Here is a 27,897-nt window from a genome sequence, read left to right on the forward strand (position 1 = left end):
GTGTATCACGAGGGTCCTTGGCGTGGTGCTCCATGAGACCCGTGTGCTGAGCCCCAGGGAGGGGTGGGGACAGGGACATGTTGACAGCCCTGTGGGCAGCTGTGCCACAAGGGCCCACAGCACCACAACGGGCCTCACCGCCTTGCCGCGCGCCCTGGAGTATGAGGTGGCTGGGGAGGCCTGGCAGAGCACAACTGCTCTACAGAGCCATCCTGTCACCTTTGGATGGGGCAGAGTATTGGTTTTAAAAGCTCCAGACTGGTTCAAAAGGAGCTCTTGGACCTATCCTCCTGTGTCCATCACACGGCTGCGCAGCTCAGAAAGCTGACTGCAGGAAAAACAAAATACCCCAAATTCTGTAAACTTGAATATTTTATTATCACTGAGCATTGAACTCCCGGTCCTCAAAGTTTGTGTTTCATGCATCAGAGGAGATGAAACCAGTTAAAAAGATGAAGAGAGGATTAACGCTGTCAAGATAACAAATAAAGAAAATGGGCTTTGCAGCAGCAGGCTGAATGGGTCTTGATTGTGCAAGATGCAAGACCCTGGGAGCTTGGACCTGGGTTTCAGCCATGAAGATGAATAGGAAAGCATGCTTTCTGGACTAGTTAGGACATGTGTCAAATAGTAATACCTATATCGGGTACCTGAGTGATACACAGGATTGCGGGAGGTAGTTTTTGAAGAGGAGTGTAAATGGGTTTAAGAGGCTGCAAGCTCTGTTACAGCTGCAATAAATTTGAGCCAGGGACAGCCTTAAGAAGGTATCGGAAAAGATGACAGTTTTTGTTTGGAAAAGAGGTAAGTCTGGAGCAGAGATCAATCTCAGTTGCCTGTACAGAAATGGCTGTTGAATTTCTGTTTGGAGATACTACATAGAAGAAACATTGCTGAAAATATTCTGTAAATTCTGTAACACTATTTTGTAACAGTATTCTGCAGATTATGCAAATTCAAAATTCAGTATTTGGTTTTTCCTGAATGCCTAATGTTTAATCCCACTTTTCATACTGGGTTATTTATTAACACTCGGTAAATAAAGCATTATATATTTACGCATATCATTCAGATTGGAACCTTACTTTTTTCCAAAATGGAAAACCATCTGTTGCTTTGTATTTTATTATTGATTCCTGCCTTTGCATCATCAGACTTTTTGGTAACACGTGTCAGAAACGTCAAGGTAAGTAATCAACCATGTATGGGGCTCCCATTCTTCATAGATTAACTTCCTGCCGTTTATCAGCATTTATCAGAGAGTTCATACAGTGCTGCCACCAGGAGCTTTGTGTTCTCTATTACCAGTGAACACAAGATCAGACTTGGGACTCAGACTAGTTTACCTCTAATGAGCCTCAGTTTTGAATCAGCTCTGAAGAAGCGCTCCTGTCTCTCTTTTTAAAGGCATCACTTTCCTCTATTTTCCCTGTCATCACCACATAATGGTAAAATGTTTTAGTGGTCTTATATTTAAATGTGTAAAACAACCGGTGCTGCCAGGGAACTGACTTTAGCACCTCTAAAACAATGAAAAATATCAGTGAAAAGATGCCTCCAAGAAGCAGAAAACAGAGATGTAACATGGCATCCAGATAAATTTGTCCACTATCCAAGTGACATGGTAGGATTTTTCTCAAAATATTTGCATGTTAACATAATATGAAATATATCTCTGTCCCTCAAAGGGGCCATTCCGTTTTTGACTGGATCTCTGAGTAAGACAGTGCTGCCTGATGTTCTGCCTAATTTTCTTCAGTTAAGTTGCCGACCACTACTGTTCACCTCGATAAATTATTTTCCTTTCTCTCAGTAGTTACATACTATGAAAAGTTATAGAGGGCTGATCTCTTTAGGGAGCATTGGAGGTTAGTGGGTAGAACAGGACAAAGCAATTTACAGTCAATTTCTGTTGATTAGGTTATGGTCTTTGCCATGACTTTTTCTTTGAAAATCAGGATAATAGCATATCTAACTTTTAAAAATCAGCTTGAGATTTATTGCTGCAAATTGGAGATGCCATGGATTCTTATTATTTAACCATTATGTAGCCCAGATATAATGTAGCTTTTTCCTCCTGATTACCATGCTACCTGTTGTTCTCTATATGTTTTGAAATGCTAAAGCCTTTCTAAATAGAAAATGGCCAAAGCTCTGTGCAATGCTCCATCCATACATGCAGAACACTACTGAAAAGTCAATTGATTCTCCCAGTTTTGTTATATACTTTATGCAAATGTAATTTGATTGAAATGGAAGAGGTTGCTATGTAGTGTGAAGGTCTCAGTCCCCATCCCTGTCTTAGCTCCTTTGAGCAAGCAGTATGCCAGGGAGGAGTGATGAAGCATGGCTGGAAGTCTGTCCGGCTGATGACCTTCAAGCTGTCAAAGCTGCTTTTAAAGCCGTAGTCGGGTAAACATAATTGGCAGACCCAGTTCTGCTGAAAATTGAACAAAAATCCGAATCAAAGATCCCTAAGTGCACTTGAACACCTCGTTCCTATGCATGCAGCTACTAACCGTGGGAAAGTTTTTTCTAGATTAAAAACTGCCTGTAGAACTACATATTCAAAGCATTTAAAGCACAGGTAGCGATGATACAGCCTTCCTTTTATAGCCCTCTCATTTTGGCAGCAGTGAGACTCCTACATAGCTCACGAAGAAATTTAGTTTTCATAGCTTAGCTGCATTATGGTCTCTTCTCTGTGATTACGAATTAGCATCACTTGGGACGATGAAATCTTTAATGCTGCTGTAGATTTGGAAATAATTTTCATGCCTTATTTTTCCTATGTTGTACTTAGGGATATATGCAAATACCTCGTTCAGTGTTGTGAATTCCCAGAGGTCACTTCAATTTAAATATACAGTCTTTGCTGAATCTTTTAGTCATGCTGTGTTTTAGTTTTGCAAGCTGTAAAATCAGGGCTTCTTTCACCAAGTACTGTAGTGGGAGTCCTCTTTTCCCTCCCTGTTTTCTTGGGAGTTCAAATTTCTTTTTTCCTCTGGTCTTCCTCTCCAATTTCTACAGATTTTTTGCACTTATATTCTTTGCTGTTGCCACAGCAAAACAATATTAAACAAAAGCGGAATTTGTTACTGTTATACAACTGAAAAAAATTTCTAATAATTGGTGCAACTGGCAAGTATGTAGAAATACTATAGAAAGATTTTATCAAATAATAACTGTAATTACACAAAGTAGAGGATATTAAAATCTCAGTTTGGTCTAGAATTGCGTAACAAATTTTTTAATGGGACACTATAACTTTCTGCCCACATAGCTTAAAATGACCTTGATGTTAGTGAGGTCTCTAGCCTCATCCAAGTGAATCATTAAGAATGAAAAAAAATGACAGAATCACAGTCACCTAATCCACTCCTCTGTGCAAATCAGGGTCAGCTAGAGCAGGTAGCCCAGGACTATGTCCAGCTGGATTTCAGTATCTCCATTGAAGATCAGCCCAAGTACAAAGCAACTAATACCTTTCACTGAGAGATTTTTCTGTATTTTCTTTTTCAATGAGAATGGCAGAGTACCCCCCAAAATATTTACAGAATCAGAACAGAACTCTTTCAAAACTACTGCAGAACCCATAATTCTGATAAAGAATGTGCACAACAGCGATTCTGTGAAATTAAATGCAGGTAAAGTATCTTTTAATTTAGGAGGTAGTAGTCAGAATTGCAGAATTTGTAACTAAAGAACACATTTTTAGAGTTTTTTGTATTCTTATACTGCTTGGTAATTCCACTTTCAGGAAAAGCTTGTACCAAATAAACTGACATTTCAGTGACTTCCAGCTTTTCATTTCCCAGTGTCCATACCTCAGTTCATGTTTTGTAAGGGGAAATGATTAGCTGTAATGACAGTATAGATATAGAAAAGATAATTTCAGTTTTAGAAGGGAAGGATTTGAATTGGTGCCTACTCTACAAAGGCATTAAAAAAGCCCACATATAGGTAAGTAAAACAGGAGAGATGTACACACAGAAATCACCTGTATGGCAATAACAGTTTGAAAGATGAACCTAGAGAAACGTACACAGACTTTCTGGCCAGACTCTTACAGAAGCTGAGAAACCTCCCTGACAAAACTTTGCGTTATCATAGATTTAATATAGTGTCTTGAAAAAAACTCCAAAATAAACAAAAAATAACTCTCTGTGTCTCAGTTTCCAACCTGTAAAACTCCTAACTGTGAAAGGTAACAAAAGCTTTAAATGCCCCTGAGGTGTATCTGACTTGATACTTTTTTGTTTCTTTATCCCTCTATTCGGTGGAGCAGGTGAACATGCTTGCACAAAATGTGATCCATGAGGCTTAGAGCCAAAAGAGATAAGGTATTTGCAGCGGAGCTTACGGGAATTGAGTTACACAAGCTGTTATTTTAACATGATTCAGTAAGTATGTTTGAAGCCCGTTCTCTCTTTCAGATGAGAGTACATGGTATTTTTTTAGAGCTTCTGATATTTGCACCTACTCTGGGAGCAAATATGCCAAAAAAAAGTTCTAACAGCTTTTTTTTTCCCTCCATGCAGCCTTTCATAGTGACTGCCTCTCCTCTCTGTAAGCCTGCTGAATTACCATCTTACCTATTCATCTTAGAATGAGAGGTGTTGGGGTGAAACAGGAAAAATTTAGGAGTAAGTCTGAAAGAGTGTAAGGATGAGTGTGCCTGGTAGTTTGGATGTGTGTGTGACTGGAAAAAAAATGTGCAAAGTAATTTTTTATGCTTTGATACAAACACCTTTTTTCTTCCAAAGGAGAATTAGTTTGAAAAGACAAAATATATACCACAGGACCCCAAACCAGGAATTCCCAAGAAAAAGATGTAACCCTCAGGACAAGATACTCTGTTTTTACTTTGATGTCATCACACAGCCAAACTATCCTCAAGGAAGCTGTATTAAGCAGATTTTAATGTGTTCTTTAGTCTCAATGACATTTAAATATAAATGGCACTGAGCATTCAAGCCTCTTTTCCTCTCGCTCTTCCCTCATCTCTCAGGCAGTCCATTATTGTTGTTCAGCTGAAAGAAGATAACTTCTTCTTGTGTCACTTGAGCAAAATACAAAACCAGCAACATTCAAAATTTAACTTACCTTTCAAATCCATGGTATTTAAGGTGCACTAACATCACATGAAAACCAAAAGATTCACTAAAACTGGGAATGCTATAAGCAAAATATTTATACCTGCCTCAGATGCCATACTTGCTCTTCCCTCAAATTTACTTCAGTTTACTAATAAGGACCTTTCTCAAGCCTTCCTTCTCCTGGACAACTTCTTTTGACTTGGAAGCAGAAGACAACTACATAGGTGCTAAGTGATTTATTTCTAAATGCAGCTTTCCTACCTTAGTTATGATTTTTTCCCTGTTTTTCTCTTTACAGAAGCGAAATGCTGATAATGACTTGGTGAGTAAGGCTTGATTTTGTCTGGGCTACTGAGAGAGATTTATAGTGACAGGAATATTCTTACTGTGTTCACAACACGTTTCTGTGAGTCCAGTCTGAGCAAATGGATATTTCTGAGTGTGTGTGACAAGGGGAGTAGCCCAGAGTTGCTTGTTTTAGGCAGTAGGACTAACTAGACAGTTCCTTTCCAAGCTCTGATGGAAACTCCTGGACAAGGAAAGAGAATGAACAAATGATTTTTAACTTCATTGTATTTGAATAAATAGCAAAGTTGCTTGAAGTCACCTCTGTATCTCTAACAGACATCCATTCTATGTTGGTTTTATTTTTACGTGTATTTTATGTTATAGTTATTTCCAAGGAGGGCAAGAGACCTCATCTCTGAGGCTGCTTCCACTTGGCACCTGGACTCCACTTCAGCAATGCTTAAATGCTTTGATTGTTTGGGGACCTTCTTAATCAACCAGCCAGAGATCAGGCCCACCATAAAAAAACCCAAGGTTCTTTCCAGTGCTGGTTTTGCTGCAAGAAGCAGACCTTCTTGTTGTGGAGTTGCTAAGGAGTCATATCTGTTGTTACCTATGCTTTCATATAGTCTCCAGCAACTTTATATCTTAGCATTCAAAGAAAATAAATATTGCCCTACCCATTTCCTTGTTTAAAGAAGAATGAGCCCCAGTTGTGAGGAAAATGAGAATAACATAGAATGGAATTTGGAGCCATCTGGAATTGTTTAGGTCTATTTTTAAACAAGATGACTACTTATATCCCTGCTCTAGGAGTCATCTGCTCAACTGATAATTACAGTCACTAATACAGAGAGGCAGCAGTAAGTTGTTGTGCTCTTTGACTAACCATAAACAAAAGTCACAGTCTCAGTAGAGAAAAAAAAACGATTCTGGCAGTATCTTTGCTGTAGTGGTAGTATTTTGTTAAAGAGGCTATAGTTATAATTTGTGAAATAGCACCATGATGGCAGTGTGATAGATATCCAAGGAAACACAGCGGTGCTCCAGTTCCTATGATTAAGTCTTTCCTGTTTTGCTTTGGAGTGATAGAATGTCCTGCTGTGATTTCTTTTTAAAAATATGATTATGGCTGATTAACAGAGACATCAGTGTAACAGCTAGCTCTTTTTTTTTTTTTTCATTTTTCAATCTACAGGTTGTCAATGGGATAGAAATCTGTAGCATGAAAATTGATAGTAAAGTAACTTCCCGATTTGCCCACAATGTCATCACCAGTCAAGCTGTCAATCGTGGAAACGTGCACAAAGAAGTCTTCTTTGATGTTGAACTCCCTAAGACAGCCTTCATTACCAACTTCAGCATGTGTGTAATCTTTACAATATTGTTAGAGAAGACTAAAAAATCTGTGCAAATGTTCATTTTTACTTTGCCATTTGATAGGTTTCTAAATGCCTCCTGGGTAATTTTCTGGTCCTATTAACTTAACATGCAAGATACTTGGAGAAAGGCAAACATTGGTACATCTATAGAAAAGATGACTAATTTTCAATTATTTCTATTCATCATCATGGACCTTCGGGAATGGGGGATCTTCTCTGGCGATCCATTCACCTTTTCAGAAATACCACTTACTTACTCTGGTGTTATCAAACCAGAAAAGTTCCATTACTTAATTTCCCTGATGGCATTATAGCTTAATTTGTCGCTTCATTTAAAAATGATATTTGAATGAAAGGGAGGAAATGCAGAGAATTGTTCCTTTACATTTGTACCTTTACTTGCAATAATATGCAATTCTCACACCATTATGAGGTTTAATTCAGTTTAAACATGTCCATTTCTGCTAATCACACTATGCCTATTTTATTTTCAGTGAAAAGAAACAGTAGCTTTTAGGGCACAACTACTCTTAATGCATGCTAGAACTTTTATTATAGGATGAGATGAATCCCCTATTGAAATGCCTGTTTAATAGTGTAAGGAGCCTAAGGATGAAATGTTCAGCTGTAGACAGCTACATTTGGACAGATGAGTCTCACCCAGAGAGTCGTCTTGCCATTAGATGAGACGAGATTGTCAAGCTGCTGAAGTGTAGGAATAAGGCAGATGTGAGTAGTGTTGCTATCAGCCCAGTTTTGATCTAATTCATTTTCAAAGTAAAATTTGGTTTGGATTCTCTTAAGATACTGAGCACAGACCTCTTCATTCCAGCTAAATTCACTGAGAAGACTAGCTTCAGTGAAAGTGCTCAAATCTTGGCAATATCAGGTTCCTGAAAGTGCTGTTTAGCAAACCAATCAATAAACAGAGAATTGCCAATAGTAACTTTTCATGTATCGGTGCAAAACATTCAGCTAAACTAAGACTTTTTCATCTGCAGGACAATTGATGGTGTCACTTATCCTGGAACTATAAAGGAAAAAGAAGTTGCAAAAAAGCAGTATGAGAAGGCTGTTTCAAAGGGACAGACTGCTGGTCTCGTCAAGTAAGAATGAGGTCTTGTGTGGCTTCCACACCATCATCCTATAGCAAATTGTGAGATTGGAAATACCTTGTTCTGGCATATTTCTGAAGTTGTTTTTTACAGGACCAAAGAAAAATCATTAAGTTAAGAGTTATTGTAGTATAAACTATAAAAAGGAAGTACAACTTCTGACTACGCAAGCAGTATCTGCAATTATGGAAGGACTGTTTCTGCAATTTTACTGACTTTCTATGACCTGTTCCTGGGATTAAGCTCACTGGGAAACTTGAATAAATTCTACACTGTTTGAGTATGATTTTACCAACAGATCAAAATTCCCATCTTTGTTTTACTCCTTTTTGAAAATCATACTCCACCAACCCAAACAATAAATATTGTGAAGGAGGATAAAGATGTTAATTTTCTTACCCACTTAAATACAGAGCTTCAGGAAGAAAAACGGAAAAATTCACTGTCTCAGTCAACATTGAAGCAGCCAGTAAAGTCACTTTTGAACTCACATATGAGGAACTGCTGAAGCGACAGTTTGGAAAATATGAGATGTTCATCAAAGTAAAACCGAAGCAGCTTGTCAAAGATTTTCAGGTAAATGGTAACCTGTATCAAATTGGATACTGTAACTTAAGAGATGATGAAATTCTGTACATCTGTTGAAAGTGGAGTACCATGGTCATTCCCATTGGTTCACAGGTGAGCTAAAGGCCCATGGAAATATTTCTAATGAATCACGTGGGTAGTCCAGTATGCTTTAGTGCAGGTTTTTATTTGTAAGCCTGACAAATTGGCTCAGGTACTAAGCCTCCAAAAGAAATTATATATGGAAACCCGAAAAAGCCATTACGATGCCTTGGGGTAAAACAGAAGACTAATAGCTTTTATAAATGCCTTTATAGCATAAACTACACCTTTCTCACACCACCATGAAACTACATCATCTTCAATTACAGTGATACATATATTGCATTCTAGAATACTGAGGCTTTTATGTGCCAAAACTTGTCATTGATCACTCCTATCTGCCTTGCTAAAACCCAGCTCTAAGGCAAAATTTGTCTCCTTTGTATGCTCAGAAAATGATGTGTAAAAATCATTACAAAACTCAGCATCTATAAGAGTTTATGCAGCATTATTTTAAACATACTATGATAGAAGGCATATTGAAATGTAGGTCGAAGTTGGGCACAACTCACAGGTAATGGCTGGGTTATATTTTTGAAGGACTTGAGTATTTATTGACATTTTACAAAATTCCAGTATCTAGCTTTCAAACAAGTTATGTTTCTATTAAGGTTCATTTGTTTCTAGCTTTATTTTTAACTTCTATGTATAAAAAGGCCTGTTTGGCTGATGGCGTGTCCACACAAGTGTGGATTTGGACTGCCATTATGAATTACAAAATTTCTTTTGCTTTTATGAAAATCCCTCTTTCACATCTGTAGTTGCCTGCTGATTCTCCTGTAAATGGCTAAGTTGATATATTGTGAGGTAATCGATGACAATTAATTTTCAATTAATATTTCAGATTGAAGTAAATATCTTTGAGCCCCAGGGTATCACTGAGCTGGAAGCAGAAGGAACGTTCATCACCAATGATCTACAAAATATAATTAAAAAAAGTTTTTCAGAGAAAAAGGTACAATGACTATTGCCTTCCATAATTTATTTATTACAGTTATAATTCTGAAATAATAATGTCAGTGCAAAAGTGCTGTAGTGGCTAGCAATGGAAGTGAGAGGAAAAAAAATGGAGAAAATACACTAAAGGTTTGTCTGTGCAAATGAGCTCTGAATTCCAAGCTAGCAAGTTGAAGGCCATCTCCATGCAATTCAGAAGCCACGTAGCTGTTAGCGTGGTACTGTACCCAAACTGGTAGGCCTTGTCCCACAGCAGTAGTTGGAAACCTGGATACTGATAGGACTATTTCTTACAGAAGAACTGAGTCAGTAACAAGCAGTTTTCTCATGTATGGAGGTGGTAGAATTCCTAAGCCACAAACTGCCCAACAGCCTTATCAAAGGTGTCATTCAGAGTGGAGGACTGAACCAAGGAAGAAGGGGAAGTAAACATATGAAGAAAGCTCTAGATAGCAGCCTTCACATATCGGTTACCCATCAATAAATATATAAATACGTATGGATACAAACTAATACCTAACCTGATAAAACAGGTTATTCTCATGTCTGTGAATATAAATAGACTAGTTTTACAAAAATGCAAACTTCTTTGTGTTCTATAGAAAATTTTCAGCTCTTAAGGTTCAGATCTAATGAAGGCTTTTCTTTTCAGGGGCATATCTCTTTCAGGCCAACTCTTGATCAGCAGCGAACCTGTGCAAATTGCTCACAGTCTGTCTTGGATGGAGATTTTACTGTAAGATACGATGTGAAGAGAATAACTCCAGATAATTTGCAGGTAAATCTGACAGTTGGAAATTTTGAACTGTTGAACAGCTTAGCTTGCATAGTAAAGGTCAGGGAGCAGCAAGGGCCAGCTGTTCCCTAAAGGACAAGGAGCTGAGTGTGACAACACAGCTGACAGCACAGGGGCTTCGCCAGCCAAGAGCCCATTCCCCACAGTACCTGAGCAAGGCAGACCCAGAGGTGGTAGTCAAATTCAACTGAGAGTCCAGGTCATCAGGCAAGTTTGTGGTGATGAGGCAGCCCGAGGTCAAGGTGAGAAGTCAGTCTGCAGGGTGGCATCCAGATCAGTGGAGTCCATGGACAGGAAAAGGTATGGCTGTGACACAGCTGGAGACAGGTATTCTTACAGTGTAGCTCAGGCAGGGACTAAAAGCCCAGGCTTGCGCTTAAATGAAGCTCCTGGACCCGTGGACAGAGGTGAAACTAGTCAGGACCATTAAAGCCTATTAGTCCACTCAGGGGCTAGACACTAAATTAAAGTAATTTCTTCTTTATCCATTTTATCTTTATAATATACAAAAGTCTTTTTTTTTTTTTTACATTTTATTTTTCAGATTGTCAATGGCTACTTTGTACACTTCTTTGCACCAACAAATCTTCCAAAGTTGCCGAAGAATGTTATTTTTGTAATAGATATTAGTGGCTCAATGTCTGGAAGAGAAATAGAACAGGTAAGTTATTACATTACTATGAAGTCCCAACGAAGAGCCTCTGTTGTGATGGAAAGGACATGGTGGCTTATAGTGCATATGTGCTGCTTAAGCTATACGAAGTGGTTTTATGCTGTGACCTCTGTAATGCTCAGTACCGTAAGTGCTAGTTTGAAGCGTTACTGTGGAACAAAATTCTATACATCTAGGCTATATTTACTTACAGATGTTATTAGTTCAAAACTCAATATCAACATTTTCAGAAAGCTCTGTCACGTGTACTGGACAGTTCCAAAATTAAAATGTGCGTACAGTATTATGTGCATTATCTATGTTTTTCATTCTGTCTCCTCTGGGAAGCGGCAGCTCTTTTCATAGTTAGGACTCCTCATTCTAAGCTAATGCTCAGAATTTTCAAGTTTTGGTGCTGCATCAAAATATCCACACTTGCTTGCGTATGAGCTTCTCCACCAACCTGTAACTACCCATTTCCCATCACTTTCAATTTGCCACGCCAGCTTACCTCAGTGTAAGCAATGATCCATGACATGAGACCCGATTTTCCTCTCAGCTACAAAGATTTACCAGATGTAATTGCAACTGGCTGACTTCTCTAGAGTTACTTGAAAATAGACACAGGGACTGGCAAGGACAGAACAAGCTCAGAGTTTTTGCATGACATACTGTGTAAAAGTTAAAAATACCCAAATGCTGAGAGATTAATCATGTAAAATCTATTTAATCATGTAAGCACCTATTTCGTTAAATATTGAACCACACATTCTTGTCTCATAGACAAGAGAAGCACTTCTAAAAATCTTAGATGACATTGAGGAAGATGACTTCTTCAATTTTATACTGTTTGGTAGTGAAGTACACACCTGGAAAGAAACATTAATCAAGGCCACTCCTGAGAATTTGGATGAAGCAAGGAAGTTTGTTCGGGGCATTAACACTGAAGGCAGTAAGTATTTTACTGGACTTGCCAATAGGTTGTTGTGTAAGTTAATTTATCAATTCAGTCTGTGAACACAGTACTACAGCTTTTTTTTTTTTATTATTATTACTGATGAGACACTCCTAAAGTTGAAATTTACTCAGAACATGACATCTATTTTTCCTTAGCTTTCCGAAGTCCAGGTACTTCTCTATCTAAACATCCCCCTGCTTGCAAACCCAAATCTTTCATTTTCATACTGTAATGAGGTCTTGTCAGATTTCAGTGAAAAATGGGCCTTTATTTTGACTGACTGTGCTGAAACCAAATTTCTATGTCTATCTTGCAGTGACAAATTTACATGGTGGTATAATGAGGGGAATTGATATGCTGAATGCTGCTCATGAAGCAAATCTTGTGCCCAAGAGAAGCGCTTCTATAATTATCATGTTAACAGATGGCCAACCAAACGTAGGTAAGTTTGTGCTGGATGGAATAACAGAGAAAGTGAATTAACAAACAAAAATATGCTCAGTTAAAATTGGCCTCCATCTTTGACTTCTGGATGTTTTCATGATTTAAATGCTACTATACCAGCATCATACTACTAAAACAAGTTTTTGACAATGCCTCCTAAGAAATCCGAACATGACTAGCCACATTTCATTTTGTGATAATTTTATCTATTTATGAAGAAAACTCAAACTTTTTCTGGTTTGATGCAGGCATATCAAATACTCAGGACATTCTGGCGCATGTGAAAAAAGCCATTGAAGGAAAATATCCCTTTTACAATCTTGGTTTTGGCTATGGTGTTGACTACAGCTTCTTGGAGAAGATGGCATTGGAGAATAATGGATTGGCCCGTCGGATTTATCCTGACTCTGATGCAGCTTTACAGCTTCAGGTACAGTAATCACCACTTAAATTAGATGAGAGATACGTTAATTCAGATAACTATACAGACGTTCTTATTTTGAAATAATCAAAATCCCAAAGTGTAATCTGGTACTGAGATACTCAAGAGTCTGCTGTAATCAGAATATTAGTTGCATTTAATTTTCCCCTTCCCTTAAATGAGCAGAAGATGGAAGGACAGTAAAAGGGAGATACTGTGGGCTACGGAAGAGGGTTCAAATCTTGGCATAGGGTGACACAAGTCACGGTTCTGAAGGACGCTTTGGTGTGCAGCAAAATTGCTGCAGTCATTACATCTCCCATACCTCACAGGTCATGTAGTGAATGTCACGTCAAGGGAAGAGGAGGATGACAGAGCATAAAGGCTCTAGATATTCTGTCTTTAGGAACTTACTGCAAGTAGGTGTATCTTACCATACTCCTGAAGCATTTTATAGTTGTATAAGGCATGAGAACAGGTATAGGCAGCACAGGGTTGACCTTTTTTACTTCTCACATTCCAATAGCAGCCATTCAAAAAATTCACCGAAGAATTTAGATACTGGATTTCATTGCAAGCTCTGCCAAAGTCAAATACCTAGTCTCCTTTGGCTTATGCTGTCATTTCAGCCTCTGCAGGGAATAGATGTAGAAACTTATTTCTACCAAATGGAGTGAAGCTTGGGATCCCTCTTGATTGATGTTGAAGGAACTCATCATCCACAGCATGTTGTTCTCAGATATTTTTCCTCTCTCTTAGTGAGACTGAAGAGTTTGTACGTCCTTTCCCATTTCTATTATTTATAGATTTTTAGGCCTTGTACTCTGACATTTAACTGAGTATTTAAATATTTCTTCTAAAATACACTTTTAGATTTCATTGCTGAAATAGCAGGATGTTTCTGGGTGCAGATCTACCTATGAATTAAAGAAACAATGATAGTTAAATGTATTCCTTCCTTTTTTTTTATCTTGTAGGGGTTTTATGATGAGGTGTCGAATCCCATGCTCACAGATGTGGAGTTAAACTACCCAGAAAATGAAATATCAGACCTAACTAAAAACAGTTTTAAGCATTTCTATGATGGGTCTGAGATTGTGGTGGCTGGGCGCTTTATAGACAACAACCAAAACAGTTTGACTGTAGATGTGAGAGGTGAAGGCGTAAGTATGGATTTCTTTGACTTAAGTAAGGTATTTCCTTGCTGTGCAAAGTGTCTGAATGTTCAAAGCTGGCAATACTTAAAATATTTACTGGTATTTCTTTACCTCAGTGACAGAATGTGTTACTGCATATGTGAGAAACTAAATGTGCCAAAGTCATTGCTTTTAAAACTGCAAGTTACTTGCCTAACTCAGTCAGGTATACTCGAGTCAGTCTGGAACAACTTTGTGCAGTGTGACTGGATTAGCTTTGCTAACAGATTTTTTTTTGTTTGTTTTGTTTTGTTTAGTCTCTAAATACCCTGCCTGGTTCTTTCATGAGCCCAGTGTTCAGTGTTCACAGACACTAATCTTCATTGGGTGAAGAAAACTGATGGATAAGCCAGCTGAATATTTGAAATGCCTTCCTTTTAAAATAGAAGCCTACTTCTAATACGAACCAAGTGATCTAAATACCTCTCCAGATCTGGATTCTGTAAAAATATTTGCCCCTGATATTCAAGAAACACAATACAAATATATAGATCATGTTATCATAAATACTGTGAACTGCATATATACCCTATGCGCTATGGTGTATTAAACATATTATATGAAATTAGGTGTGTTTCAAATACAAATAATGTATTATTAATAAGTTAGCCAGCATATTTGCTTGAACATGTTCCTATATGAAATCGGCATCATAATCAAAGTTCTTTAAATCCTGAGTAGCCAAATTCTAATGAACAAAAATGCCATGTGCCATGTGATTTTGGAAAGTGCATTGTGTCCTATAGCATACACTACTAACCTTCACAGAAGCAATGGAACAAAGATCCTAATACAACACTGACAATTTCCTGGGCAAGTGCTGTGTAGGACCAGACTGTTTTTCAATTTAATAAGATTTTCAGATGTAAAGGTCTTGATTTTGGGAGGTTCTGGAAGTCCCTGGCTACTTATGATACAGAGAAGTTTCCTTATTCCTAACAGGCTAATGACGCCTTGTCATATACTACACGACAAGATGCTGAGCAAACAGCTAAAGCTTTCCAAGAACAAGAATACATATTTGGAGATTACATTGAAAGGCTCTGGGCTTATCTCACCATTGAACAACTCCTGGAAGAACGGTAATTATTATATCTAGAATAACATCTTAGCTATGAACCCGTTAAGCCATCTGACTGGTGCAACTCCTAGGATGTGAAGCTGAAATTCACATCACACTGAGGTGCCAATGGGAAAGCATAAAAAACATTAAGGAAAATCCCCCAACCTGTTCTCTTCCCCAACCTCAGTGTTCCTGTTTCAGGTTGCAAATTAAACAATTTTAAATTATTGCAAATATAAAGCACAATTTTTCTTGGATGGCCACTGGAATCAGAAGTGCTCTTAGACTGTAACAAATATTCCTTATTGATAAATTAGCTGCAGAGAAACGACTTCACTTTAAAGAAAAATATTTAGTCCAGAGTTTAGTGAGTAATTTAGCAATCATTGATGCTAGGAGTCTCTACCTGTATTCAGTATTGCAGCTACAGGAGAAGAAAAGGAGAATCTTACAGCCGAAGCCCTGGCTCTCTCACTAAAATACAAGTTTGTAACGCCACTGACATCCATGGTGGTAACAAAGCCAGAAGACTACAACAATCAAGATGGGATTGCTGATAAACCCATTGAAGGTATAGACATTTTCACAGTTTTACTTTGTTTGAGAAGCCAAGTGTTCCTTTGATGTTCCCTTAAAGAAAGGCTTTCGTGTGGGCAGTTTTAAACATGTATCTGAAAAATCTACTTTCCAAGCCTTGCACATGTATGGTTTATGCAAAATTACTTTTCATTGTAAAGCTCATTTCCATCAAACCGTCCTTCATTACTGAATCATACAGGCAAAATACTATAAATTCAAAATAAGTGTATTTTAAGCTAAATATATAAAATATTACATTAAAAAAACCCCGAAAACCAAGTAGCATTTCTAATCTAATAATCCAGATATATTCAGTTTAGTTCACATCACTTTCTCCTTTATTTTTCTACATACTTCAGCTTAGGAGTAGATGTAGTAACGTCTTTCTACGTGAGAGGGGAAAATTTGCATGAGATCTTCCTCGTGCAGGATATATCAGGTTGTAAAAAAAATGGAGATTATATCTGTAAAACACAGTATTTATATATATCGCAGAGAGAGAGAAGCAATTATATTGGAAGTGCACAATTTGTTCTCAACTCCTCTGATACTTTGGCTAATTATTAACTCCTTGCTCAGTAAAACACTGTGCTTTCATACAGTTCAGCCTCTTTGTTTAACCTGTGTGAAACAAAATGGTTCTATTCCTCTTTAGCAAAGTAAGGCAAATGTTATCCGCTCAGTGCACCCCAAAACCATCCTACCCTCATCTATATGTGTTGTTCAGGCCATCCTCATCTCTCCTTCATTCAACAGGTCTGAGAAACCTCCTGTGAGGCTTTTCAGTCTCTTCTGCTAGCATCCATTATTTTTTCCCAAAACTTTTGCTTAGTGCCCGTAAAAGTTCCTCCCAGGCTCCAAGTGGGCTCTTTGCTGGCTTCTGGATGAAAAACTTTCTCATCTCCTGATTTGGCATGGTAACTTAAGGCATTTTAGCATAACAGAGATGCTTACTGGAGGTTAGTGGGTTTTTCTTTCAACTGGAGTAAATCCTGAAGCCAATTAATTGCTAAGTGCCCTTCAATTCTGAATAATTCCTCAGGCATTCTGCTGATAAAATTTTTGCATTATTTTTCATAACTATCATAATGGGATACTGACATAAAAACACTTCATGTTTAATTTAACATTCAAGTGACTATACTGCATAATGACTTTAAAGTTTACAGCTGGACTCTATAAGATGGAAAAACTTACCCAAACATCTGTGAGAAGTGGCGTCCACTCAGAGTGATCTTCAGCTCTTTGCTTTCCCTTTGCAGGTACTTGTAGTACCAAGGCCCTTTTCCAAACCTCTTTCCAAGTAAATCCTCTTTGTATATAGAAAGTATAGAGCAGTAATAGAAGAAAATACTCAAAATGCTGCTGCTGTATAAGAAAAGAGAATAATTTTTACACACCCTAGAGTGTAGATTCACAAATAGGATTACTGAATCATCCAGTCAGTATTACTAGAATGATGCAAATGGCTTGAAAACCACAAAAGAATAAAACCAATAAGGAACATTTTGCAATGTGGAAATGGCATAACAATAAAACAATTACTAATAGTGCTCTTGTCGTATGCATAATTAATTGCAGTTTTGCTGCCCTACGTAACAGCTTTTTACTTTCAGTGTATTTCTGTTTGATCTACAAATACTGAGTTGTATCATTGGGAAGAAATGGAATTGTAAAATACTGTAAAAAACCTGGTTGAATTGTCAACAGTTTTAATTTTTTTTTCTTAGAATATGTTTTAACAGGGTCAGAATCCTTCCTGTTTCATTATACAACTGAAACTGTAAATTTCTCTTTTTCTTCCTTTTACTTCTTACCTGCCCGTGGTAACAGCTGAAGGTATGTACATTTATTATTAAATTTACTTAATATTTTTAACTGTTAGAGATGGATTTCCTGCATCACTTAGTTGATCGAGGACACAATATTTTCATAAAATTCTTGGTGAATAAATCAAGACTGTGTTATAAATAGATTAAAAACTTTTCAGCTGGAAAAGTTTGTAAATACTGTTTTCAGTGTGGTTCCTCCTATCTCTGATAATTGCAGCATCCCACCATCACAAAATTCAGGCCTAGTACAACTAAGTTGCTTTCCAGGGCTAGCACTGTTGACTCCCAGATACCTGCGTGTAGCAGCCTCTCATACAGGGATGTCTCCATTGATGCAGTGATTGCTACTTCTTCAGCATGAAGCCCTGTCTTCAGCTACCCCTCCGTAGTTCAGATGTAAAAAGAGTAGAAGACTAGACAAACGTGGAAGCAGGTGGTTAAATCTTACTGACTTCCCAGTAGTACAGTTTAGAACAAGATGGCACAGAGGAATCGGAGAAGAGCAGATTGTCCCAGCTCCTTGCAGAGCAAACCCCATGCCTTTGGAGAAGTAACATTTTTGCTGAAAAGTAGGGTGTGCTTTCTGCCTGTTCATGCCATTTGCTTTGTTGCAGTACTAAATAAACTGTTTTGACTAAGTTTTTCTTTTTTAAATATTTAGAAATTTATACATAATTATGAGATTTTGGAGTCAGTTTTGGTAGAAGGAAGGAAGTGGGAGAGATTGTTTTTTGTTCTTTCTAGCCTCTAAAGCAACATTTTGTTTCATTCACAGCACAGGCTGTCACAGCTGATATGCTGGGTAAGTCATTAGTTTAAGTTTCTGAATGAAGTGGCATCTGTCAGAGGAAATTGATTCAGACAACTAAATTACCGGAGAGATAGGAACTGCCTTTCCTGAGTTTACAACTGTATTTTAACAAATACTACCAAATTCTGCTCACTGCTAAAATGTTGCTTACTGCTAAAAACACACTTAAAGGTTGAACAATACCAGATGAAAAAGTTTCAGCTAAATAGCTTTTAAGGAGTAAATGCCATTCATCAAACCACCATTTTTTCCTGAAAGCTGTTTCCCAAGAACAGAGGATGGACTTGAATTTGCATCTCCTTTGGAATTATATAAAGCAAGGGACCATGATGTCAGCATCTCTAGCTAAATTACTATGTTCAGTTACTTATACAAAAAAAACCTGTTTTGTTCGAGAGAGAGAGACAGCAACTGACCCTTCAGATTGCTGGTTGTGCAATCCTGGAAATGGGAGAGTTAAATTTAAGTTTTTGCTCTGGAGATTAGTCTCACTCTCTCTCTCTCTCAGTCTCCCTCTCTGTCTAGTTTTCTCAAGTCTTCATTGAAGAGACTTAAATCTGTTCTGGAAAAAAAGGGATGTCAAAACCTCAAAAGTTTTCAATGGATGATGTTGCATTTCCTTGCTGATAGACAGGTTAATCCTTAAGTCTGAGACATTTGTGTCCTACAGATACATTACCTGGGCCTTGTGGAAACCCTCAAAGCAATTTAGACTACAAGCGAAATCTGTCTCTATCCTGAAGCTTTGCTTGATTCAAAAGGGGCACAAACTGTCGTTCCATGGACTATATGCTTTAAAAACTAGGATGGAATTAGCAATTTACCTAGTATATTAACTTCCTGACATCTTACATGTACTGTGCAGATAGTGTGTAAGTATTCCATTTTGATGTGAGTTTTTCTAACCTTTTTTGTTTTTTTCTTTACTCTCTGCAGCTCCACAAGTATCTCACTATGTGGCACACCCGACATGGTATACTAGTGGTGAGTAGTTTGAGTAGTGTCTGGTTAGGAGGAGAACAGAAGAGAGTATTTAAGACTAAATTGCACAATTCTTATGAGTCTGTTAGATAATTCCCTTCCACAAAAGCAGCCAGTTTTATTTCCAAGGGGCTAGTATTTTAATTTACTTTAAACATCTCTAAATGTGTTTTTGAAGATCGAGTCACTGAGATTATATATGGTCATTTTCTTAGTCCCCCTTCCCATTGCTGGGTTTTGTGTTGGTAACTGCCTATTTTCTGTTCAGGTGAACTTCCTGCCCTCAGTAGTATTTTCACGGCCCTCAGAGATAAGCACTTAGACGTGGCCATCCGGAACCTACAATCCATGTGCCAAATTTTGCAGTGGTCAAGAGACACAGGATGTATGTCATGTACATGAGGATGAGGGGATGTACACAGGATGTATGTCATGTGCAAAGATGAGGGGGAAAAGGACGTCGTTCACTTTGGGGAGATGGTAGCAGCTTCCTTGGGACCCCACCACTCCTTTGGAGCATGGGCTGGACTAAGCTGGGCATACAGCTGGTCCCCAGCATCAGCAGTTTCATTGCCATAATGTTAAATATTCATGTGGAACTTTGAACCTGTGTATCACTGTACAAATACCAGTGATTTGCCTTTACAGTTGATGGAGACCCACACTTCATTATATCAGTGCCACAAAAAGAAGATGCCATTTGTTTCAATATAAATGAAAGCCCGGGTACTGTGTTAAATTTAATAAATGACCCAGTTACAGGTGAGTTTTTAATTTTTTAAAATACAGTAAATTAGGATACTTATAACAAAATGGCTTTCTCTCTTTTATACTGCATAAGCTTTTTTCCCAGCAAAGTTAGTAGGAGTTCCTGTAGCTGTGATAGGGTACCATTACCATGACTGTGTTTTCACTTCATGGAGCAAAATGAACTTTTAAACTTTGCTTGAAAACAACTGTGAGAATGGAGAGACATAATTTGTCTCAGTGAGCAGTAGTAGACGCAGTAAAATAATCCTTAGGTTGCCATTGCATGGAATACCTGGTAAAGAGAGACCAATGTCACACAGGCTATTTGTGCCCATCACAGACTCTTTGTCCTCTAGGAAATACTAAACTTTTCTCAATAAAGTGATTGCTGTCTTTGTGGAAATCCACAGAACAGCCCCCAGAGCTTTATTCTACTTCGGCACAAACATGCACAAGTAATTCTTACCTATTTTTCAACTCGTATTTGTTTCCTTGGGTAGTTGTTAAATTTCCATGACACTCCTTGACATCAGTTGATCAGGTCCTATCTGTAAAACAATACTTGATGTTTCCTTTTTATATTAGGCATCTCAGTCAACGGAGAACTCATTGGTGATAAGAGAGCAAATAGTGATGCAAAGATCCAAAACACATATTTTGGAAAACTTGGCATTGCGAATAAGCACCTGGATTTAAAACTGACAGTAACTCCTGAGAAGATCACAATTCAGAATGGCAATGAAAAAACAGGTTTCACCTGGCTTGACGCAGTGACCTTGCAACAAGAAGGGTAAGGCTTACAGAAAGAATATCGGGCTCCTGTGTTACTTTCTACACTTTTTTTAGTGTTGATCAATAATATACTTTTAAGACTTGTGGTCTGAATATACAAAAGAAACTGATTCAAGTCCTGCTGGATTTTGCTCTCTACTTTGTTGTGTAACTGCTGAATGATTATTCATAAATTCCTCTGCTTGGAATAAGTAAGTGAAGAATTTTCCCTGATTTTCTATTACTATGACTAAGGTAAAGCTAGATTTGGTACTGTGCTTAATGCAACAGTGTCTTGCAAATACTTAAAGAGTAACTTAAGACATAGTGTGTAATCTTTCAAACAAAGGCATTTGTCTCCATTTTAAGAAACGGAAATTGTGATATTTATAGAATAGGTACATTTTGCCCTGTCAGCAGGTATATTTTTCATGAGATTTATCTAATACAGAATCATTTATACCTGTGCAAAAGGAAGGTTAGAAGAGGAATGGGCAGCATCTCCTCCTCCTCCTCCTCATTTACATTTTCATTGTGTACCTGGAACAAAATTACTACCTTCTCAAAGCATGGCACTGCAACAGAAAGAGCACCGGAGCAAAACTGTTATTCATACAGCATGCTTATTTTTTTGTTATGATAGCCACATTGATGATATCACTAACACAATCAGAAGCAAATCTTCTTTATCCTAGCACTAACCTAGACAGTTCAGGAGTTGTCTTTTCTGAAAAACAAAAGGAAAAGGTATCAGGTAGCATCCAGGCAAGGAAGTGATGGTTTTATCAATAACATTTTTATTACTGAGCATGAGGTGCTGTATCTACATATCACTAACCTATCTGTGATTAATTGCACTGTTACAGGATGAGTTTTGGTAGAAACATCTTGCTGAAAAGTTTAAAGGCTAGGTAGCCTGTTACAGTGTAATTTAGTTTGAGTCTTGGACTGTCTGTGAGCACACAGAGATTCACATGCACCAAACTAGGCAGGAAAACCTCTATTTAAAAAAACAGTGAGCAATTTATAAAGCCATGTTTGTTTGTTGGACATGTTTCTTCTTCTCAAGTTTCTTCTCATTGCTGTTAACTCTGGGAAGCATAATGCCCTAAGTCAAGTTTTTCTTTTTTCCTCAGTTTAACTCTGATAATCAACAGAAAAAAAAATCTGGTGGTCTCAATGGGCAGCAGTGCCTCATTTGTTATTGTTTTGCACCAAGTGTGGAAGAAACATCCTCTCCACCAAGATTTCCTAGGACTGTATACATTGGAAAGTGATAAACTGTCTGAACAGACCCATGGATTATTAGGTATGACTTAATTTAGTGTTTTCATGCTTGTCTTTCCTTATGAGGCTACATAATTTGTAGAAACAATCTTGTACTTAGCCTTTCTGAACTGAGATGGCAAGGAAACTGAGATGACATTGATTGGCTGTATTAAGATTTCTGACAAAATATTCTGGGCTTAGACTTTACGCATAATCTTTTCATAAATTCCTCTGCTGCTGCTGAAATCATTAGCATCCATTGCCCTCACTGGCGTCTTTAAATCTCTTTATCGTGCTAAATCCCACCTACAGATTTTTTTTTTCTTGCTACACTATTCCCCCAGTCTCTTGGATGGTTTGATCTCTCGTTTCATCTTATCGCCTTTCTCCTAAGTACAAGCACTCCGGGGAAATACATGTGTTTGCTTCATCAAAATTTGCCAAACCTCAATTAGTTGCTAAGGTATCTCTTCATTTACTAGCATATATAAAAATCACAGAATGCCTTGTATTGTCTAAGATTTTCCTCATGTTAGCCAACATTCTTTATTTTAGTAGAAGGCGAAGTTGGTAATTTAGGGATCAAAATTTTGACCCCATTGAATCCTGTTTTCTGCCAGTGTAGTGGGCTTAGTGGTGTGCATTCTCTGTTGGAAAATACACAGATAGCAGCCATTTTCCCTTGCCTTCCAATTTTCACTTACAAAATCAGGTAAGGGCAGCAAACATTCATTTTGGGTCAATAAGTTTACTTATTGTAGAAAACAATGAACTGCTGCGAACTTACTCTTCTCAGTCTTGGTATGCACTTTGAGGCCTGAGGAGAGTGAGCCAAGATATCAGCGGTAGTACATGTTAGGTCCATGCGTCATGGGAAATGCTGTAACAAAACAGAAAAATAGCAGAATAAGGATGGAATGTTATTTATGCTTTGCTGCTCCAGTCTCCTCAGGCTAAAGGACTTCACACACAAGTTATTCTGCTATGGTATGAATTGCAAGTAGCAAGAAAATTGCAAAAGCCCACGTGACGTGGGTACACCATGTTACAGTTCACTGACTTACACACCTCATTGCTGTTTTCATCTTTTACTTTGCCTCTGTACTTCACTAAATAATCTAAAATCTGTGCTCATTATAGCACTCAAAATACCAGCAGCATCCTGCACCAGCCCAGACAGGGCAAAAGTGTGCGAAAGCTAATCCTGGCAGGAGTGCGAAAATTCTTTAGATGTCAGCCTTGATCTGGCATAATCACATCCAAAAATTTCAGAGATCAACACATGCATTATTTGCTAAAAAAAAAAGCTAAAGACTTGGAGAGTATCTAATAAATACAACTGAATAAACAAGACACAAAGTCAGGATATCTTGAAGGATATCTAGAAAAGGCTAATTTTACTGTGCACTCAGAAGTTGGAACTTACATCCAGATGATATGCATAAAATTCTAGTTTATAAAAAGAAAATAATACCATAGGCATATGTTCAACCTTACACGAAACTTGGTGTTTGCATATCCATTCAAAACCCTGAGGGGACATGGAAAAGAGCATGGGAATGTAGAAATTCTGGGGTTTCTATTTGATTTGTTTCTGTTTTAGTGTGTGCAATATGCCTGAAATGGTAATTTTGGCTTCTATTTTTAGGACAGTTTTTCCACCCCATTGACTTCACCATACTTGAAATTCATCCTGGGTCTGATCCCAAGAAACCAGATGCCACAATGATTGTTAAAAACAATGAACTGACAGTAACAAGGTAAAAAATAATTAAGTCCTTAGCAAAGACTTAGGAAAGATTAACTTGTGAAAGTGCAGTTTCTGCTTTGATACTCCCATGACTGTATTTTCCCTTTCAGGGGCTGGCAGAAGGATTACAGAAGAGATCCTAAGCACGGCGTTGATATTCCTTGCTGGTTTGTTCATAACAATGGAGCTGGGCTGATAGATGGTGTTCATATGGACTATATTGTTTCCAGTCTGTTTTAAACAACTACAACTTCCTCCAAATTCATGGGTATACAGAGTATTTGTCTGAAAGAATAGTATTTTTCAATGTTTAAGAACTGTTAAAAATACATAAGCTTACTGTGGCTGGCAATGCCAAGGTATGACAGATTCTCACAGAGAGTTGGACTGCGTATTTCATCAAATCTTAAGTGCTCAACAGCTATTCCGCTTGTGTGCACAGATATCACTCATCCCCTGAAATATCCTCATTTTACTGAATTAATTTACTAGTTTTAAAATTCTGACTTAAAATTTTACTTTGTAAAACATAACAGAAACATTCTATCCAATTTAAATCAATAGCCGAGTGTCAAGAGTGATTTAAATAAAAGCATCAGTACTTAATGCCTTGTTCTGTTATTCCAACAGCTATCGATGTTTTCACTCCGGTTTCACAAAGCCCAGATGCCAGGTGCATGTTGAAGTTCAGCACAAGAGGGCAGCTGACAGACCAGCACATGTTTCAGGACAATTCAGTAGCACTTAAAACCCTCTGACCACCTGACTATACCGCACTGAGGGCTGGCGCAGTGTCGTCACTTGAGATGACTGTTAGCATCCAGGACTTCTGTATTTTAGTATTTTAACTTGAACTTAACTTTTGAATGCCCATATCTTTATAAATTAATGAAATACCACAGTTCCAAACAGCACTCAGATTTAAGTAATAGTAGCTATCTTTTGGACAGTATCTTTTTTGTGCAAGAGCCTTACTGTCTTCCAGTAAAATTCCTCCCTCTGTTCCCATAACAGAATTTATGTACGTATTTCAGGGCAAGAAATGTCCCCTTTATTTATATATTCATTTTGTACTGGAAGAAATTGTAAGCTATTAGTTCTAAAGCAAAAAAAAAGCAGATTTCTTACTTTGAGTTTTCTTTTAATCAAATCAGCCATAGCAAGGCAATTGTGGTCTCACATGGCAAAGCAGAAAATTTCCCTACTGTTATATGACAAGGAGAGAAAGTCAGTGTGTGGCAAACTAGAATGCACACACACATGAGGAAAGAGGAGTGTAATGGGAAAAACAGAGATGGCATAAGATGTCATGGGTTAAATTGGAAGAACAAAGGTAGAGGTGAGCAAAAACGCAACCGAAAAATCAAAAAGGAAAAAAATAGAGGAAAAATATACTTACTGTTAAATTTATGGGAGAGACAGGCCTTCTCCAGGAACAAAATCTTTTACTAAAAGCAGTAGTTTTGTAGAAGAAGAAAAAAAAATCAATTCTTGCGGGGAGCAGCGGTGTCACAGTGGCTAGGTATCTCTGCCTGCTAAACTCAAACAAAAATGATGAAGAAAACAGTAGTTTCTACAGAAGGTAACAAGTTACTCAAAAATGAGGAAGGCAGGGAGAGAAACAGGAAGGAGTGAGAGAAGACCAGAAAATTGAAACTAGTAAGGTTAAGTTTACATGGTTCTGAATTTTTATTCTAAGATAACGAATCAGATATAGAATAAAATAAAATAAAGCAATGATCCATTTTGGATCCTGAGATAGGAGCTGTGGGACTGCCCATCAGGGCTGGTCCCGTACACACTTGTTCCATTAAAACAAAAAACCATAGCAGTGGACAGCAGATCTTGACCTACCTGCCTGGCATAGAGTGGGCACAAGGCAATACTGGGCACAGCCTGAGCCAGAGCTTTCCTGTTTCATGTATGGGGATAAGGCAAATCTCAGGAGGCGGCAGGAGTCTTGTCGGCTGTGACTGAGTTGTCAGCCAGAAGTTGACCTCCGGGGCTCTAGTCTGCTTCTGCACGGCCTCTGTGGCAGCCTGAGAAACTCTCACTTGCACTGGTGCAGATACAAAAATCCCCTTTTTAATATGTAGTTCTTCCGAGAGTGCTGCGACGTAGGAGATAACTGCAAATGTAGCTAAAGGTGACAGTAAGGAGAGAGAAAAGTAGCAGACAGATGCTTACAGTTAGATAAAAATTTTACTCCTACTGCTGACTGGTACAATGCTGGTTAAAAGATAAGTGTGAGACACACTGTGTATGCTGCATGGGAATTAGAAATTATACAATGCAAAATACTCATTACTCTGGCTGCCTTCAGCTTCTTGAGCAAGAGAAGGGAGCGTAGGAAATCAGCAGCCCATCAGAATTCTCTTCGGGGCTTGGAAAGGACAGGAGGAGAGTGACCAAACAGCCAATTAAGACACAACGCAAGTGGAAAAGAGTGAAGTCGAACATAGTTACGCAAAAGCACATGTGCACAGGGGAAGAAGCACTGCGGAAAGGATTTGGGAGTCGCAGTAACCAGGCACACCAGCGACACAGGGCTGCTGCAGAAAAGACAGACATCCCTGTGGGTACAGCCGGCGAGCACCTCTTGTGAGAGCCGAGAGGCTCCGTCAGCCGGGTGCAGTCCTCTGTGCAGCTCTGGGCACCTCAATGCAGTGTAGACAAACTGGATGCAGTCCAGAGGATAAGAACAGCTTTGCAAAGAAGTTGTAGAAAGAGGGGGGAAAAAACCCCAACTACTTAAAAAGTTGCTGTGAGGAAGGCTGACATCTGGTTTTCTTCCCGTCTATCAAGGTTAGCAGGATCTGCTTCTTTGCAGCAAGGGCAACAGGCTGCCTGGGGCGTTTGGGGAACCTCAGGCATTGCAGGTTTTAGCAGATGGGTTAGAAGAGTGGCTGTCAAGAACGGTCCGTGCACGCTTGAGCCTCGCTTAAAGCGGAGGGGACTGGGTGGAAGGTGCCCTCCAGCCCTGCCTCACTGCTCCCTGTTTCAATGCTATTTGCTATCCCTGCAGTTAGCGGGCTGGTGGAGGAGGCAACGCACAGACACCCTGTAACTGAAAGCAGGGAATTTTTAATTTGCGGTGAGTCCACTGATGAAACCCAGCATGAACAGCATGTAATTCAAATACCAAGTTCATTTATAATGGAAATAATCTGCTTTTCAAATTGGTAAGCCTGTTTATGATGTGGCGAAGCAAGCAATCTGGTGTTTCCAGTTTCCAAATTCCACATTGTCTGTCGTGTAATTTGTCCAGCCAAATCTGTATCTCCATATCTGCATCTTGGAAGTACGAGCAATTGACACAAACATATCTTGGCATCATGTCTACACAGTTCTTTTAAAAACAGGTTTCTAATTACATAGTTTGCTTCATCTTTCTTTCTTTGTCAAGAAACTGCTTCTCTTTTAGTACATTGCTTTAAAATAATAAGGTTTTTCCAGTTACATATTATTGGCAGGATAGAAAGCAACTTTTGTTAAACCTTCTACAATGCTGGTGTATTTATGGGTTCAAAAATACATAGGAACTGAAATTCTATGTACGTTTCCTCTGAAATGTTACCTCCGTGCACCACATGTGGTTTTGAGTTGTTCATTATTTGTAAAACATCTTCCAACATTTGCAAAACATATGAAATGGTGCCAAAAAAAGCTGCTAAATTTCAGGGTTGAAATGCTGTCTTTTGCAACAAGTCAGAGGTCTGTTTTGCAACAAGTCAATGTCTGTTTTGCAGACATTTTTAAAACAGAGCCTCAGAAACTTTGCAACAATGAAGGCGACTGTTGTTACAGAACGATCTCCAAAAGAACCCTAATATAGCAAGACTGGGTTTTTTTCCTCCATAAAATAAAACATGAGAGAAACAGTAGACTAATGCTGCTTTAAACTTCATACTCTTTTTACAAAACACGTAGTTCAAGAACGCCGTCATTTGTAACTGGATGGAGGGTATAAATTTTAGAAATCTATTACTGTTTGCATGACACATTTGTTGGATCGCATGATGCCACTACTTATTTTTATTCACCTGTGTCCATATCAAGTCTGTGTGTCCATATCAAACTGCGAGCTGATAATGTCAATTTTATTTAGTTCATT

General features: G+C 38.2%; 1 protein-coding gene and 1 long non-coding RNA gene across 16 annotated transcripts; one reads left to right on the top strand and one right to left on the bottom strand.

The window, feature by feature from the left end:
• Positions 1-1,088: 1,088 nt before the first annotated feature.
• LOC142086304 (inter-alpha-trypsin inhibitor heavy chain H3-like) lies at positions 1,089-24,389 on the top strand. The gene is made up of 21 exons (XM_075159228.1): positions 1,089-1,186; positions 5,398-5,421; positions 6,586-6,752; positions 7,771-7,875; positions 8,298-8,460; positions 9,398-9,508; positions 10,163-10,288; positions 10,851-10,967; positions 11,742-11,910; positions 12,233-12,358; positions 12,609-12,790; positions 13,759-13,944; positions 14,920-15,059; positions 15,457-15,611; positions 18,227-18,253; positions 19,199-19,246; positions 19,892-20,005; positions 20,579-20,783; positions 21,901-22,073; positions 23,682-23,793; positions 23,894-24,389. The coding sequence occupies exons 1-21, from the start codon at positions 1,097-1,099 to the stop codon at positions 24,021-24,023; spliced, it is 2,670 nt and encodes an 889-aa protein (XP_075015329.1). The 5' UTR covers positions 1,089-1,096; the 3' UTR covers positions 24,024-24,389.
• Positions 9,380-26,406, bottom strand: LOC142086306 (uncharacterized). Of its 15 annotated transcripts, none has more exons than XR_012675073.1 (10): positions 25,638-26,406; positions 25,183-25,318; positions 22,821-22,913; positions 21,467-21,491; positions 21,228-21,304; positions 20,460-20,541; positions 16,817-16,987; positions 15,974-16,083; positions 10,456-13,698; positions 9,380-9,469 (listed from the first exon to the last, which is right to left on the bottom strand). It is a non-coding gene; the product is annotated as an uncharacterized LOC142086306 (long non-coding RNA). The 15 variants fall into 15 exon arrangements; XR_012675071.1 differs by having other exon boundaries at positions 21,228-21,339; XR_012675068.1 differs by lacking the exons at positions 21,228-21,304; positions 21,467-21,491 and having other exon boundaries at positions 10,456-10,947; positions 13,379-13,698.
• Positions 26,407-27,897: the final 1,491 nt, after the last annotated feature.

Source organism: Calonectris borealis, chromosome 10, assembly GCF_964195595.1.
Source record: "Calonectris borealis chromosome 10, bCalBor7.hap1.2, whole genome shotgun sequence".
Classification (NCBI taxonomy): Eukaryota; Metazoa; Chordata; class Aves; order Procellariiformes; family Procellariidae; genus Calonectris; species Calonectris borealis.